Below are 16960 nucleotides of genomic sequence, written 5' to 3' on the forward strand. Positions count from 1 at the left end.
CGTTGCAGTCCCCAGGCTCCGCGGGGAAACTGAGGCCGCAGACCTTGACGGGGGAGGAGAGAGGGGGCGCTCGAATGCTTGCCTTCTGCAGGGAAACTGAGGCAGCTCCCAGGCCCCGGAATGGGGCGGGGAGATGGGGCGCTCAAACCCCTGTCCTCTGCTCGCAGCTCCCATAACTCGAATCGCGGGCGCCAGCACTAAATCTGTACGGGTGTTTGCCCCGGCTTGTTCCATTAGGGTGTTTGGGGGACATTGTGAGGTCCCGCGCCGCGTCTATAGGCCGTCCCACGCCACCGCCTCCCCCCAAGCCACGCCTGCGCGTGTGACCGCCCAAGACTCGGCATCCACCACGTCAAGGCTGGGGATCCTGGAGTCTCCGAGCGCGGAACCCAGCCGCCTAAGGCTTCCTGTTGTGGCGCGCGCGCCGCGTCGCCAGGGAGACCTCAGAAGGGCCAAGGAGGTCGCGCAGCAGACGGGGAAGGGAGGGGGCTTCAAGGACGCTCGACCCCTTCCTCCCGGGGAAGGGGCTGCGAATTACTCGCCAGCCGGAAAAGAGTCCCTCGCTCCGCCCCGATTGTTCCTAAGGAATTTCCAAGGGGATCTTTCTTGGTGTGTGGAAGGTGTTGAATTCCCGCCCCAAACGCACTGGGCAAAGGCGCAGAGCGGGGGCCGGGGACGTCCCTGGGAGGGTCTGGGAAAATCCTCCGCCGGGGGGTCATTTTCCGGAGGATTTTTACCAGGTTCGATCACTGTTTGGCCTCTGTCCCAAGTGCGCGGGCGGCGAGCTCCCCCGCGCGGCTCTGGTCCCCCTTACAGCGGTAAAATCGTGCTTCTTCCTTCTGTCTCTCAACACTTGCTACGCAGCGTCGATTGAGAGCCTGCTGTGTGCCAGGCATCGTTCCAGGTGCTGGGGACGCAGCAATGAACAGAATAGACCAAAATCCCTACCATCATGCAGAGATCGTCTTAGTCCGGACGACAGAAACAAAAATAAGGTATATGGAGACATAGCTTGTGATTAGTGCTAAGAGAAAGTAAAGCAGGGAAGGGAATAGGAAATGTGAAGGTTAATAAACCTTTAAATAGGGTATTCTGGGAAAGACTGAGAAGGTGACATTTGAGCAAAGAGCAGAGAGTTCTGACAATACCAGGGAAGGAATGTACCAAGCAAAGAGCACTGAATGTGCCAAGGCCCTGAGGTAGGAAGGAGCTGCCTTAAGGAACAGCCAGGAGGCTAGTGTTGCTGGAATGCAGTAAGGGAGGGAGAGGATTGGAGGAGAGGAGGGAAGGAGGGAATGGGGTAGAGCATGGCCTGGGGAGGACTTTGGCCTTTCCTCTCAGTGAGGTGGGAGCCATGGAGGGTTCTGAGCAGAGCAGGGACACGCCCTGACTCAGGCCTTTACAGGCACCCTCCTAAGAGAGCAGGAGCTAGAGTCAGGTAGTGGGGAGGACAGGGTAGAAGGAAGCCAGGAGACTGGAGAGGAGGTGACTGCTCCAGTGCAGGGGAGCAATGATGGAGCCTGGAGTGGGCAATGGCACTGGGGAGATACGGTCCAATTTGGCATTTATTTTGGCAGCAGGTCCAACTGTGTTTGCTGGGATGTGGGGGGCATGCAGAGTCAAGGTCAACCCCTTGGTCTTGGTCTGAGGTCCTAGGAGGGTGGAGGGCCATTTCCTGAGATGAGAATGGGGTGATAATAGGGGGCAGTTTGGCAGAAGAAGCACGCACCCCCTAGGCTATGTTCCCTTTGTGCTTTCTTGAAAGAAAGGGAAGCAGATGTTCCCCGTCCCTTTGCTGCAGCTACCAGGAAGGGCAGGGCTTCCTCCAGGGTGCCAGGCAGTCTCAAGAAGGTCAGGGAATGGCCCCACTGCAGACCAGAGGCTGTGGACCCAGGGCAGAAATACCCAAACCCCACTCCATGGCATCATGCCTGCTCGCCCCTCATTCTGAGGTCTGGCGTGACCACCTTGCGGTTCCCTTGACCTGGAATGCTCTTCTCGTCCCTGATATGGCCAGCCCTTTCTTGTGGCCAGAGCCTCTTCCTAAAAGCTTTCCCGGACGCTCCCTGACTCCCTGACTCCTTCCATCCTGGGCCGCACCCTAAACATTCCCTGTCACTTGCTCTAATGGTTTCATTACTGAAACTTCATTCACTTGCTGAAATTCTTTTGATTGACCTGTGTCACGTTCATTTGCGTGAGCTCCAGAAGGCCAGGGACCCTCTCAGCTCCAGCATCTGAATCAATGTCTGGTCATTATAGGCAGATGGTCAATACATATGTGTTGAATGAATGAACTTCTCTTATTCTCTGAACATTCTGCACATGCTGTTCCTCCAGCCCAGAATTCTCTTCCTACTGCTTTTACAAGAGGTTACCAGAGGATTTCATCTACCAGGTTGTAACAGGGCTAGGAGCACAAGGTCCAGATATCTTTTTCTTTCTTTCTTTCTTTCTTTTTTATTTTTTGGCCACACAGCTTGTGGGATCTTAGCTCCTCAACCGGGAATTGAACCTGGCCCCTGCAGTGAAAGTGCCAAGTCCACTGGACCGCCAGGGAATTCCCAGATGTCTTTTCAAGAGAACAACTTTGTTTCCTTCAGATAAATACCCATAAGTGGAATTCCTGGATCATATGGTAGTTCTATTTTTATTTTTTATTTTTTAAAAACTTTTATTGAAATACAGTTGATTTATAATGTTATAGGTAGTTCTATTTTTAATTTTCTGAGGAACCGCCATACTGTTCAGGCCATTGTCTGAGTAATATTCCATTGTAAGGCTATATCAGTTTATCCATTCATCAATGGATAGACATTTGGGTTGTTTCCACATTTTGGCTCTTACGAATAATGCTGCCATGAGCATTCAGGTACAAGTTGTTGTATGAATATGCTTTCATTTCTTTTGGGTATATACCTTGGAGTGGAATTGTTGAGTCCCATGGTAATTCCATGTTCAACTTTTTGAGGAATTGTCAGACTGTTTTCCATGGCAGCTGCACCATTTTATCAATACATTCCCACCAGCAATGTACAAGTGTTCCAGGTTTGCAATTTCTCCACATCCTTGCTAATATTTATTTTGTTTTATTATTATGGTGATTGCCATCCTAATGGGTGGGAAGTGGTATCTCACTGTGGTTCCCCAGTCCTTCTGATCTGTCCAGTGGACAAGCCAAGCACAATCCTGCAGCAAAGGCAACTGGGGGTGTGCACGGACCAGCAAGTACCGAGGGGATGTGGCCAAAGTGCACCTGCCACCAGCTGTGACCTTGAGCAAGCCACTTCCCCTGGTGGTACCTAGATGGCCTCAGCTGTAGAAAGGGATGGTAATGCATCCCTCAAAGGGTGGGTCTAAGATTTTTCTTCTTTTTTTAACATTATTTACTTACTTTGGTTGCGCCAGTACTTAGTTGCATCAGGTGGGCTTCTTAGTTGTGGCTCGCGGGCTCCTTAGTTATGGCATGTGAACTCTTAGTTGTGGCTTGCATGTGGGATCTAGTTCCCCGACCACAGGTCGAACCCGGGCCCCCTGCACTGGGAGGGCAGAGTCTTATCTGCTGCCTCACCAGGGAAGTCCCGAGATTTCAGTAAGACCATTCATGTGCAGTGAGAACAGATAACAGGAGTTACAAGTTGTCTGTTTCCATAGGACTCAGCTCTGAGAATCCCCCCTCAAACTTCCTAGGCAGAAATACAGACTTCCTCCTCTGTTCCCACAGGTTAGTTCATTCTAGCATCACGGTTCCTCATCAGAGCCCCAGGGTGTAAAGCAAAAATGCATGACGTTTGGACGTTGATCAAAATATAACTTGGGGGCTTCCCTGGTGGTGCAGTGGTTGCGAGTCCGCCTGCCGATGCAGGGGACACGGGTTCGTGCCCCGGTCCAGGAAGATCCCACATGCCGCGGAGCGGCTGGGCCCGTGAGCCATGGCCGCTGAGCCTGCGCATCCGGAGCCTGTGCTCTGCAACGGGAGAGGCCACAACAGTGAGAGGCCCGCGTACCGCAAAAAAAACAAAAACAAACAAACAAAAAAACCATAACTTGGCTTCTCCTTCCACTCTTGAAAGTTTATTCTGTGGCGGACTCTGCCTTGCCCCTGGCTGAGAATCCTGCCCCGGACTCAGGCCCCGATCAGCATCACGTTCAAATCTCGGAACTTGGTGTTGGATGGGAGCCCCAGGTGAGGCTTCTCCAGGCTGGAAGCCTTGGTAGAGAAGAAGGGCCTAGTCCCCCTGCTGTTGACCCTCTTTCTGTCCCCCTCACCTCCTCTCACCAGCCTGTGGGTCCCTCCTGCCCAGGTGCAAGGAGGAGGGGACAGGGCATTTCCTACATGGCTGGTGGCTTTGCCCTTTTGGGTACCCCAGCAGCGTGTTAAAGTGTTCTGGGGGGGCTCTTTGAGGCCTCCTCTTCCTGGAGACCCCTTCGCTGGCCTGGAGGCATCTTTGATATGGGTTGTGGCTCTTCCCTCAGCCCTTGGGGTCTGATCCTACCCTCTTATTTCTCCTGGTGGGTCTCCATGCTGACCACCAAGAAGCAGACACCCTGACTCCACCATGAGAACCGCCTACCTCTCGCCCCTGGATCTCCTGGGAGTCAGATCCCAGCCCTGTTGACTCACTCGAACTTTCTTAAGCCAGGGTCAGCCTGAGTCTTTGGTGTCCTGCCTTCAGGGATATTTTCCAGAGGCTGTGAAGTCACCTTCCTCTCTAGGCTCTGGGTTAACGCATGTCCCAAGAGGGTGTGATAGGGCTTTTTGTTTTGTTTTGGCCATGCCGCGCAGCATGTGGGATCTTATTTCCCCGACCAGTGATGGATGTGCAGGTAGCATATCTGAAGCTCCTCTGAAGAAATGTCTTCACCCATCTCTCTCTTTCTAAAAAAAAAAAAAAAAATTATACAGAATTTCAAAATAGACATCAGCAAAGAGGACATGTGATGAAGCCACATGTGCCAACTTCCACAGTCCTCATGGCCAATCCTGTTCCTTCCTTCCCCTTGCACCCTGTCATGGGTTCAACTACGTCTCTTCCCCGGGGGAAAAAAAAAGTGCTAACCCCCAGATTGTGATCTTATTTAGAAATAGGGTCTTTGCAGGTGATCAAGTTCACGTGAAGTCATTAGGGTGGGCCCTAACCCAACATGACTGTTGCTCTTATAAAAAGGGGAAATTTGAACACAGACACACACAGAGGGACAATGCCATTTGAAGATGATGACAGAGATCAGGGTGATGCGTCAAGCCAAGAAATACCAAGGATGCCAGCAAACCACCAGAATCTAGGGGAGGGGGATGGGACAGAGCCTGCCTCACAGCCTCCGAAGGAATGACATCTTGATCTTGGTCTTCTGGTTCCAAGAACCATGAGACAGTATTTTTCTGTAGTTGAAGCCCTAGTCTGTGGTACTTTGTTAAGGTAGCCTAGGAAACTAATACACATACTATGCCCTGATTATTAGCACATTCTAGACCCTGGATCATTTTTTTTCTGATGTCTTTTTCCATCCTTGATGTGGCAGAGGGATCCCAGTGTCAGCAACAGGTTCTGACCCCTTCCTTCACCCTATTTCCTGATGGCTGTGATGTGGACGACTGAGCCTGATTATGCATGGCTACGACTAGGCTGGGCACTGTCAGGACAACAGATGGGTCTTACCTGGGGCCTCGGTGTCCCTGCGGAGCTGGTGAGAGGCACAGGGAGAGGTAGGTAATGGTTTGGGTTTAGCCCAGCATTTCCCAACCAGTCTCTGCACCCCTTCTTCTTTTTTAAAAAAAATAAATTTTATTTATTTATTTATTTAGGCTGCATTGGGTCTTCGTTGCTGCATGCGGGCTTTCTCTAGTTGTGGCGAGGGGAGGCTACTCTTCGTTGCAGTGCACGGACTTCTCATTACGGTGGCTTCTCTTGTTGCAGAGCAGGGGCTCTAGGCGCGCAGGCTTCAGTAGTTGTAGCTCATGGGCTCTAGAGCGCAGGCTCAGTAGTTGTGGCGCATGGGCTTAGTTGCTCCGTGGCATATGGGATCTTCCCGGACCAGGGCTCGAACCCATGTCCTCTGCATTGGCAGGTGGGTTCTTAACCACTGTGCCACCAGGGAAGTCCCTGCACCCCCTTCTTACTACTGGCTCCAAATAGCTTTTTCTTCTTTTAGTTAATTAATTAGGCTGTGCCGGGTCTTAGTTGCCGCACGCAGGATCTTCACCACGGCATGCGGGACCTAGTTCCCCCACCAGGGATTGAACCCGGGCCCCCTGCATTGGGAGTGCAGAGTCTTACCCACCGGACCACCAGGGAAGTCCTAGCTTTTTCTTTTTTACTCAGTCAAATCTGATGCTTTAAGGATCACAATTTATGTTCATTGAGGACTTTCAAAGAACGTGTTGTAAGCTCTGAAGGCACTCCCAAGAAGCATTCCAGAGATGTTTTCGGCGAGAAGCAGCCCAGTCGATGGGTCACTGCGGCTGCCTGGTTGGGCCTGCACACCAGATGGCAGTTCTGGCTTTTTTTTGCATTCATACTGTTTTATTTTTTAAGATTTTTAAAATAAATCTTATTTATTTTTGGCTGCGTTTGGTCTTTGTTGCTGCACGCGGGCTTTCTCTAGTTGCTGCAAGCGGGGGCTACTCTTCGTTGCGGTGCGCGGGCTTCTCGCTGCGGTGGCTTCTCTTGTTGCGGAGCACGGGCTCTAGGTGCGCAGGCTTCAGTAGTGGCACGTGGGCTCAGCAGTTGTGGCTCGCGGGCTCTAGAGCGCAGGCTCAGTAGCTGTGGTGCATGGGCTTTGTTGCTCCGCAGCGTGTGGGATCTTCCCAGACCAGGGCTCAAACCTGTGTCCCCTGCATTGGCTGCCAGATTCCTAACCGCTGCACCACCAAGGAAGCCCCGGGCTGAGTTTAAAGAAACTGACCTCGTTACTTTATAGTCTGTATTGTGACAATTAGCAACAACAACTTGTGGGGGGCAAATAACACCAGCAGACTCAAGGATCAGGATACCGGTTTGGTGTTTTAAAAAAATGTTTATTCACTCATTTATTGACCACGTTGATACTGACTCTGTGCTTAGGGAAAATCACTGTGATGAAAGCTCAGGTCTCCACACTGCACCCACTTGGGGAATCAGGTCCACACTTGGACTGAAGGACCATAATAAATGGGACCACAAGCCCCGTCGGGGATGCAAGCGCTTGGTGAAAGTGCTTGGGATCGGGAGGCACCATGAGTGGGTTCCTAGCGATGGCTGGTTCTCTGCGTGCTCGGAGGCTGACTCACCCCAGAAAAGTTGATGGTGGGTCATTTCTATAAACAGTGCCTTGAGGCAGCCGGGTACCCAGCGGTGCCGCGCGCCGGGGAAAGAGCCTAACTCGCCAGATGGACTTATTCACAAAACGGCAAGGAGCTGTTGTTCTGTTTCTCCTCTTTGATTAAAAAGTAAAATTTATCTTACACAAAAGAGACTTGGGGCAAAGCTCCTGTCAGCGGCCCCTTCCCGGTAGTGATGCCTGCTTGGCTGCTCTGTGAGTGGCCTCAGCTTCCCACCGGGATGAGGGTTCTGGCCGCCCTTGCAGGGTGAGCGGGAGGCTCCCAAGCCCACCGGGGGCTCGGCCGGGCTCGGAGCAGGCGCACCGCGTGGACAGTGAGCAGGAAGGAGGGTGGCCGATGGGCCCTGGAGGTGCAGCGTGGGGCTCAGGGGAAATCGCGGTAGGGCAGGCGGAAGGGGTAGAGGGGCGTGTGGCGCGAGTCGTGCCAGAGCAGCTTCTCCTCCAGCAAGGCGACGGTCGGCAGGGTCAGGACCAGGGTCTGGTGCTTGAGCATGCTGTGCACGTTCAGGCCTGGGGTGGGGGGGCGGGGTGGAGGCACAGTCAGGGCGGGTCCCCCCTGCCCCCAACAGAAACACCAGGGTCTGGTGTAGGGTCCCGAGCCCCATAGCCTGGGTTCAAACCCTGGCTCAGTCGCTCACCCCCAGCGAGACCCTGGGCAAGAGACTGCCCTTAGCTCGTCAACTTCCAACCGAGAGCATCCTAAGTACCCAACTGTGCCCTGCGCTTGGGCACGGTTCCCACCTCACACCCCAGTGCGGGAGGCTGACGGTAAACAGAGCAGATAAACAAACACAATGTACTGAGGGAGGCCCATGGGGCTGCAGCGAGTGACGAGGGGAAGGAAGGGGAGGACAGGGCAGGGCAGGGCATGCAGGGTCTGTGGTCCTCCGGGGAAGACTTGGACTTTTACCCTGAGTGACGAGGGAGCCCTGGAGGGTGGTGGGCAGAGGAGGGACAGGACCTGACTCAGGTGCTCAGGCGCCCTCTGGTGGCCGTAGTGGGAGCGGGGGGACGGGAGTGCAGGACAGACTGTGGGGAGGAGTCGGTCAGCTGGAGCCTGGGACCAGGGCACAGGCCACTGTGCCCTAACTGTGCCAGTCCAGGCAGATGGTGGGAGCTGGCCCAGGGCGGTGAGAAGCGGTGGGATTCTGGATATGTTTGGAGACAGCGCTGACAGGGTGAGCTAACAGACCGGAGTGGAGGGGGACAGTGTGGTTTGGGGCCGGAGCTGCTGGGAGGAAGGTCTCGTGTGCCAGGATGACTAGCAGACCCCACGTGCCGCTGTCCAGGAGGCAGCCGGGCACACAGTCAGGAGACCAGGAGAGAGCCCTGGGGATTAGTCACCGCAGCCACTGGTGTGACGTACTCAGGACAGCCCTGATCCTGCGTCTCCGAGTGAGGAGCCGGGTGGGGACAGCCCGTGGGCCCTCGAACTCACTCCACGCCTGGCACTGTGGCCCAAGCTTGGACAGATGTGACCTCAGAGTGTTTTTTGTTTTTTGGCTGCACCGTGCAGCTTGTGGGATCTTAGTTCCCGGACCAGGGATTGAACCCGGGCCATGGCAGTGAAAGCATGGAGTCCTAACTACTGGACCACCAGGGAATTCCCCTCAGAAGTTTTCTTTAAGAAACACATCATTCTCCCAACGTTCCATCTGGGCAAACTGAGGGTTGGGTGGGGGAGGGTGGCCACTGCCCAAGACCACTCTGTGACCAAGTTGCAGACACAGGATTTGAACTGGCCCATGCTGTACTCTCTGGGGGTCTGGGAGACAGAGCGGGGCCCTTTGCTCACCAATAGCAGGGACTAGGTTGAAGGTCTTCAACCCAGAGGCAGCTGCCACAATGTTCTGGGGCATGTCCTCGTGTTCTCTGAAACAGAGGCCAAGAGGTGAGCCCCTGCCGAGGACGGACCACCCCCCCGTCCCCCTACCCCGGCCACCCCTGCTCTGCCCGGCACCCTCACAAGTCCACAAGGAGGACGGAGTCGCCCCAGCGGCGGTAGCGGGCCAGCTCCATCAGGTACTGGGGGTCTGCGGTCGGCAGCTCCAGGGAGTCCACGATGTGCAGGTCGTCCTGGTGGGAGGAAAGGACAGTCTGAGCCCACCCTGCACCCACAGCCCACACCCCAGGACCCCCGTGGCTCCCAGCAGGACTGCTGCTGTACCTGGGCCAGCTTGACGGTCAGCGCCACCTTGAGGCCCTGCACCCGCACTTTCATGGGCAACATGTAGTAGTAGCTCGTGGGGCCCCGGGGGCCATGGGCAACGCCTCCTGTGGGGGCAGAGGTACGTGAATAGGTGAAGGCCCCAGCTGGGCTTGGAGGTCAGAAATCTGCCCCAGTGGCTGGCACAGGGGAGGTAGGAGGGAGGCTGCCCTCGGCCAGGCAGAACCCCAGCAAAGAGGGCAGGGCCTCAGGTAGGGATGGAGAGGGGAGGTTGCATCAGGCATCACCTGGGACAGGTAACTTCACCTCACTGGGGCTTGGTGTCTTCAGCCGTCAAACCTGGGGTGAGGATGGTCTACCCGTGTGTCTTCCCTCTGCTGGGCGCTGGGAGTGCAGCAGGAAACATGCGGGACAGGATCCCTGCCCCCACGCCATTCATATTCAGCCAGAGACTTGATCCCAGAGGGAACCAGGCAGCACAGGGGGTTGCAGGGGGTGGGGAGACCCAGAGAGGGTCAGGGAGGGCTTCCTGGAGGAGGCATGGCCCAAACACATCGGAAGGATGAGAGGGATTGGCCAGACAAATGGGAGATGACTCTGAGTCAGCTCTGTTTGGTCTTGGAGGGTGTGCAAGGGACAAGGGGGTGCGGTCTGCAGCCACCAGGGCCTGGAAGGCCAAGATGAGGGGCTCAGACTTCACGCAAAGGCCGCAGGAGCTGGGAGGTTTAGGAAGAGCCCTCTGGGTGCTGTGTGAAGTGTGGGCCAGGAGAGATGAGATGGGAAGTGGGGCAAAAGGGGCTGTGGCCATGGCCTGATGAGAGGCCAAGGCCAGAGCTGCAGGGAAATGGGGCGAAGTGGATGGACTCTCCAACCTCTGACCGCACGTGGGCAGACCTGCTTACCTCCTCGCCAGATTGGGGAGCGGATGCTGCCATGCCTGGCGCGCCCACTGCCTTTCTGTGGCCAGGGCTTCCGGCCACCGCCCCGCACCTCGGCCCTGGTCTTGGTCTTGGCATAGCTCTGTGGGCGCAGAGTGAGGAAAGAGTCAGGTTCACAAGGGAGGTGCCATTGCAGACGAAAGGTGCCAGGCCCAGGAACACAGCAGTGAGCTGGGCGGACTGGCCTGCCGCTGGGGAGCCGGACAGGAGACACAGAGACTGGGGCTCCATCGGGACAAGCACGGAGTGCTTTGGGAGGGAGAGAGGAAGGGAGAGATAAATCAAGCGTTCCCTCCTGCACTCCAGAACGCCAGCCTCAGAGAGGCAGGGGCTCTGCTGCCTGACACACAGTATGTACTTAGTATTTTTTGAATGATTCCCATGTAGTTGTAACTAAAAGGAAGCTAGGGGAATTCCCTGGCTGTCCAGTGGTTAGGACTCTGAGCTACCACTGCACGGCACAGGGGTTCGATCCCTCGATCCCTGGTCAGCGAACTAAGATCCTGCAAGCCACGTGGCCATAAATAAATAAGTAAAATTAAATTAAAAAATAAAAGGAGGGCTTCCCTGGTGGCACAGTGGTCGAGAGTCTGCCTGCCGATGCAGGGGACATGGGTTCGTGCCCTGGTCCGGGAAGATCCCACGTGCCGCGGAGCGGCTGGGCCCATGAGCCATGGCCGCTGAGCCTGCGCGTCCAGAGCCTGTGCTCCGCAACGGGAGAGGCCACAACAGTGAGAGGCCCGCGTACCGCAAAAAAATAATAATAATAAAAATAAATCAATAAATAAAAGGAAGGTGGGGCATGGAGAAAGACGCGGGGGTTAGGGAGAATCAGGGAGAGGTGCGGGTTAGAGGATCATGCAAGGCTTCCAATGCCAGGCTGATGACTTCATTTCCAGGGCCACGGCGAGCCAGGGAGGACTCGCCAGACTTGAGGTGGGCGGATGGAAGACGGGGACTCTGATGGATAACAGCATCATCAGCGCTCTTGGCGTAAGATCCAAACACCTCACGTTGCCCCTGTTGACCTCCATGGCCACACTGGGCCCCTTCTGATCCCTGCCACAGAGGCTTTGCCTGTGTTGCTCCGATGCCCTCCACCCCAGCCCCACTGCCCGCTTCACCTGGTTAGCGCCTGTCACACACCTGAGGTTAAACGCCCCTTTCTCTGAGACAACTTCCCTAATTATACATTTACAGGCATGACTACTTGATTCATGTTCTCCTCACCAGCTAGACTGGGAGCTTCAAAAGGACAGGGACCTTGCCTGTCTTGTCCCCCAGCACAATGCCCAGGGCACAGTGGCAGTTCACAAAATGCCTGGCAAATGGCCCATCGGTGAATGGGTCAGGAGAGAGAAGATGGGGCCTGAGCCCCACAGTCCAGAGAAGACACAGCAGGGGCATCCTCTGCCCCCCCCACCCCCGCCCCACTCAGGGCACTCACAATTCTCTTGAAGTTCTTCTGCCAGATGGCAACCTGGTGCAGGATATCCAGCCTGTGAAGGAAGGAGACACGACAGGCCCACTTCCACTTAAAACCCTCTCCGCCCGACTAGATGAAAACTCCGGGGCTTCCCTGGTGGCGCAGTGGTTGGGAGTCCGCCTGCTGATGCAGGGGACACGGGTTCGTGCCCCGGTCCAGGAGGATCCCACATGCCGCAGAGCGGCTGGGCCCGTGAGCCATGGCCGCTGAGCCTGCGCGTCCGGAGCCTGTGCTCCGCAACGGGAGAGGCCACAACAGTGAGAGGCCCGCGTACCGCAAAACAAACAAACAAACAACAACAAAAAAAAACCTCCGGCTCGTCCCCATCCACTTCCAGGGTCCTGTGTGACCTGCCCCGGTCCCTCTCTGAGCCCATCTTACACCACCTCCAGCTCCACTCTGTGTCCGTTCTATGGAGTCCAGCCTCCAAGCCTCTGCACTTGCCGTTCCCTCTGCCTGAAATGCTCTTCCCCTGGCTGGTTCCTTTTCTGCCTACCAGTCATAGCCCAAGTGGTATCTCCAGGAGGAGTCCCCTTGCTAAAGAGGACTTTACCTTACTCCTTTCCTACCATTACGACTTCCTTACTGCCACTTCTTTACAGACTGGTTTGCCTCTCTACCCCTGTGCTGTTCCATACAGTAGACACTGGCCACATGTGTCTGGCCACCCCTGAAAGGTGGCCAGTGCCACATGGTGAAACGACAACATTTTAGATTTATCAGGCTAAACGAAATATATTATTGAAATCAATCTCATTTGTTTCTCACTATTTGAAAGAAAACTTGGCTACTGGAAGAATTTCAGTTACATGCGTGGCTCGCATTGGACAGTGCTGCCAGGCTGGTTTGCCAGGGGTTGGCAAACTATGGCCAGTAAGGCCAAATTTGGCCTGCTGCCTGTTCTTGTAAATATGTTTTACTGGAACACAGCCATGCTCATTCACTTACACACTGCCTATGGATGCTTTTGTACTACATCGACAAAGATGAGGAGTTGCCATGGAGACGTTACAGCCTGCAAAGCCAAAAACATTTACTCTTTGGCTCTTTACAGAAAAAGTTTGCTGATCCCGGCTTAGACTGGGAGCAACATCAGCAACCTCGGTGCTCATTCACTGCTGTATCCCTGACACCTAGAATGGAATCCGGCACATAGTAAGTGCTTCATAAGTATTTACAGAATAAACAAAATATGTCGTTTTTATCACCCTCTAGCAGACTGGGACTCTGTAAAGACAGAGAGCAAACCATACAAATAAGTAACAGTAATAGATTAATAGCACTTATGTGCCAGACACATACACGTAAGAGACATCACACACCTTGGCAAGCGAAAACTTGGTCCTGGGAGTTGGCCCATATAGGGTTGAGATCTGGCTCTAAAGTTTATAAGCTGTGTGACCTTGGGCAAATTTCTTAACTTGTCTGTGCTCAGTTTCCTTACCTACGAAATAAGAATAATAGAATCCATTCCTAGGGTCCTATGAGGATCTAGTTAACTAAACTGCAAGTAGGGTGACTTCCCTGGTGGTCCAGTGGCTAAGACTCTGCGATCCCAATGCAGGGGGCCCAGGTTTGATCCCTGGTCAGGGAACTAGATCTCACATGCCACAACTAAAAAGGTTCCGCATGCCGCAACTAAGGATCCTGCATGCTGCAACGAAAATCCCCTATGCGGCAACCAAGATCCTGCGTGCGGCAACTAAGACCCGACGCAGCTAAATAAATATATATTTTTAAAATGCAAATATGCTCCCCCCCCGCAAAAAAAAGGGAATTCCCTGGCAGTCCAGTGGGTAGGACTCTGTGTTTTCACTGCTGAGGGCTGAGGTTCAATCCCTGGTTGGGGAACTAAGATCCTGCAAGCCACGTGGCCAAAAATAAAATAAAATAAAATACAAACAGACTGTCCCAGGCACACAGTAAGGACTTAACCACTGTTAGTGCTCATTTTTGCAAAAACCAATAACAGCAACAATAACCAACATTTCTACAGACCATATTATGGGCTAGAATGATCTCATTTAATCGTTTGAGGTTTGACAGAATAGAGACATTGAAGCACAAGGGGGAAGGCAGGGTTTGAATCCAGTCACTCGGGTTCCAGAGCTCTGCGTCCCTAACCCTCAGAGGATGTTACCTCTCAGCCCTCACCTTCACACAACTCTGCAGCAAGAAAAACCATCATTCTCTCTCTCTTTTTTTTTTTTCATCACTCTCTTCTAACAGGTGGAGAAACTGAGGCTCGAGTCCAGGTCATCCTGATTCCTAAATCCCCGCTCCTCGTCCTTCTGCCACCCAGTTTACCATTTCGGCTCCCACTTACCTGGGCGTCGCGGAGAAAACGTCTGGGTGCAGCTCGGTCAGACCCAAGCGCTCCTGCTCGTAGCCCCGCAGGGACTCGACCCAGGCCTGCAAGGGACGCCGGTGCGCGAGTACCGGGAGCTCGCACCTGCGCAGCACGGGCACCCGAGGACCTGGAGCGATTGGGAGGTCAAGGGTCAGGAGCAAGGGTCAGAGTTTCCGGTTGCCTCCCCTCCTAGGGCAACCCCAGCAACCTCACCCGCGCTCGCCACCGGTTCTGGTTTCTCCGCCGGCTGCACTGCCTCTTCTGCCAGCGCCTTTAGGCCCTGTAAACGGTAAGCAAGACTGAGAGACGATCCCCGGACCCTCCAACCTTTGTCCTCCGACCCCGCCCTCAGTCCCCGGCCTCACCCGGCAGCCCTTGGGCCGAAGCCAGGCCCGCGCGCCTGCCTGGACTAGCTGCAGCATTGTACCGCAGCTCCCCACGCTTAGAGAGGTCAAGGCTTCCTCTGCGGGACTCTCTCGACGCCTCGCGATGACGTCACGCCCGCGACGCCGCCGGCCGGGCTTGTATTCGGCGTTAGAAAGCTGGGCGAGCAAGAGCAAAGACGGCGGGGTCCGCTAACGCCTGTCCCTACCTCCGCCCCAAGACTAACCCCAGACGCTAATTTTCACTGCTGGCCTAAAGAACCCTCTGCAACACCTGGGAGCGCGACCCGACAGCAAGAAACCCCGCCCCCTCTTCGGTCCCGCCCCCAAAGAGCCGGTGCGGTAATCCAGCCAATGAAACCTCCCTGCTCAAAGGGCGCGCTCCTCGTTCAGCCAATGAGCTCGTTCAGTCTGGAAAAGTGGCTGGGCGGTGCTAGGGCGGGCACCTAAGGGAATATGGCCAATAACTGTTAGGCTTTTTTTTTTTTTTTTTTTTTGTCGGCCACGTCCCCAGGGCCCGCCCGCTTTGGGCCTCCAAGACCGTAGCGGTTGGTTTCTCCAGAAACGTGGTTTTGTTTGCTTGTTTAAATGCAGGACGTTATCTCTCACAGAAAGCCCTCAGGGTAGGGCCTGGCGGATCGTGCTTCTCCTCTTAGATTCCCCCAGGGCACGTCCCCCTCAAATGCGTCAGGTTAGGAGATGTGTCTCCCCCCATCTCCTAGGCCAAGGTCCTGTCGCATCTCAGACTTTCAGGACTCTCCGAGAGCAAACTGGGGAGTCCACAGATCCTGCGTTGCCTCCCCCGTCCACTCTCACCAACAGAAATCCAAACGCTCATTTTGTAGGTTCTTTGCCACGTTCCCCGTCAGGCCTCCAGGCGGCGCCACGAGCCCATAGCAGCCTGCCCTGGCGGGCCAGACCTGAGCACTTGATTACCAGTGAGAAATGGACCGAGTTTAGCCGCCGAGAACGGTGGTCTGGGAGCCAACCTCAGTGTCCTCATCTGGAAAATGGGGAGGTGTGAGATTCGATGAAATGATGGAGGCAAAGCATGCGTAGCTTTATTATTATTATTATTACTATTATTTTGAAGGTGAGTTTTATCATCAAAGCAAGACAAGAGCCAAGGTAGGGGACTTCCCTGGTGGTCCAGTGGTTAGGAATCCGCCTTCCAATGCAGGGGACGGGAGTTCGATCCCTGGTGGGGGGAACTAAGATCCCACATGCTGCGGTGCAAGTAAGCCCGGGTGCTGCAACTGGAAAGAAGACTGCATGCTGCAACGAAGAGCCTGCGTGCCACAACTAAGACCCAATGCAGCCAAATAAAAATAAATAATAAAAGGCCAAAAAGGAAAAAAAAAAAAGCCAAGGTAGGGATGGGGGTGGACCGTGGAAGACTTGAAGGCTTTTGTTTTGTGTTTTTGCATCTGATATATAACATATGGATATTTTTGTGAAGTATTAATGAAAACTTATAATGTGTTTCATTGTGCATTCTATCCTTGCAAGAACTGTGGATATGTGTTTCAAACTCCACACACTTTGCAATTTTAAAAGGTCTTTTAATTTTGTACAATTTTGTTTATTCATTTTATGTTTGCATAAGTAATTCACACACCTCTTAAAGACAAGTCCAAAAACTACAACAAGAAAGCTAGAGTGAAAAGTCTGTCTCCACCCTCTGTTCCCTGCCCTGCCCCCACCCACCTCTTTCCCTTCCCAGAAGCCACCACCACAACCAGCTGTGTGTCTTCTCCCAGAACCAGTTTATTATTTTACAGACAGATTTACATGTCTGTCCTGTGCAAGAGAGTTTAGATTTTATGTGGTGAAGGATGGAACAGCACTTAGCTGCTTAATGATTTATTGGGCACCTACTGTGTACTGCTGGGGTAAATCCAGCAGACACCCTTGAGATACTCACAGCCCAGTACAGAAGGTTGAAAGATCAGAATGGGGGAGGGGAGGTCTACAGGGTCTGTGGGAGCACAGGGGAAGAACTGCTAATCTGTGGCGGCGGGGGTCTCAGAGGCAACTTTTCTGAAGCTGCAACCGGAGAGCTAAGGCTTGAGGGTCCATCAGGAGTTTGTCCAAAGGAAAAAATGTGATCCAGGCTGAGGAAACAGCAGTTGCAAAAGCCAGAAGTGGGGACTGGGGGAAGGGGTGGCTGGACTTTCCTGATGGCCACAAGCTTAGTTCATTGACTCAGTCATTTATGTTGAACCCACCTCAGGGCCTTTAGTACTGTTGTTCCTTCTGCCTGGATCATACTTTTCCCAGAGCTACACATGGCTCGATCCCTCACCTCCAATTCTT

The 16960-nt window shown here is 54.0% G+C and overlaps 1 protein-coding gene across 2 annotated transcripts; it reads right to left on the reverse strand.

Annotated features, from left to right (window-relative positions):
• Positions 1-7558: 7558 nt before the first annotated feature.
• Positions 7559-14918, reverse strand: MRPL4 (mitochondrial ribosomal protein L4). Of its 2 annotated transcripts, none has more exons than XM_089905490.1 (9): positions 14627-14918; positions 14475-14532; positions 14238-14388; positions 11873-11924; positions 10390-10507; positions 9488-9594; positions 9287-9396; positions 9116-9192; positions 7559-7830 (listed from the first exon to the last, which is right to left on the reverse strand). In XM_089905490.1, exons 1-9 carry the CDS (start codon positions 14681-14683, stop codon positions 7685-7687), a joined length of 876 nt encoding a protein of 291 aa, XP_089761616.1. In that variant the 5' UTR covers positions 14684-14918; the 3' UTR covers positions 7559-7684. The 2 variants fall into 2 exon arrangements, with proteins under 2 accessions (XP_089761616.1, XP_022413165.2); XM_022557457.3 differs by having other exon boundaries at positions 14475-14541; positions 14627-14917.
• Positions 14919-16960: the final 2042 nt, after the last annotated feature.

The sequence above is a fragment of the Delphinapterus leucas genome, unplaced genomic scaffold (assembly GCF_059928025.1).
Source record: "Delphinapterus leucas isolate spDelLeu-1000000601 "Yukka" unplaced genomic scaffold, BTC_Dleu_Yukka2 spDelLeu_asBTCV2_sq25, whole genome shotgun sequence".
In the NCBI taxonomy this organism is placed as follows: Eukaryota; Metazoa; Chordata; class Mammalia; order Artiodactyla; family Monodontidae; genus Delphinapterus; species Delphinapterus leucas.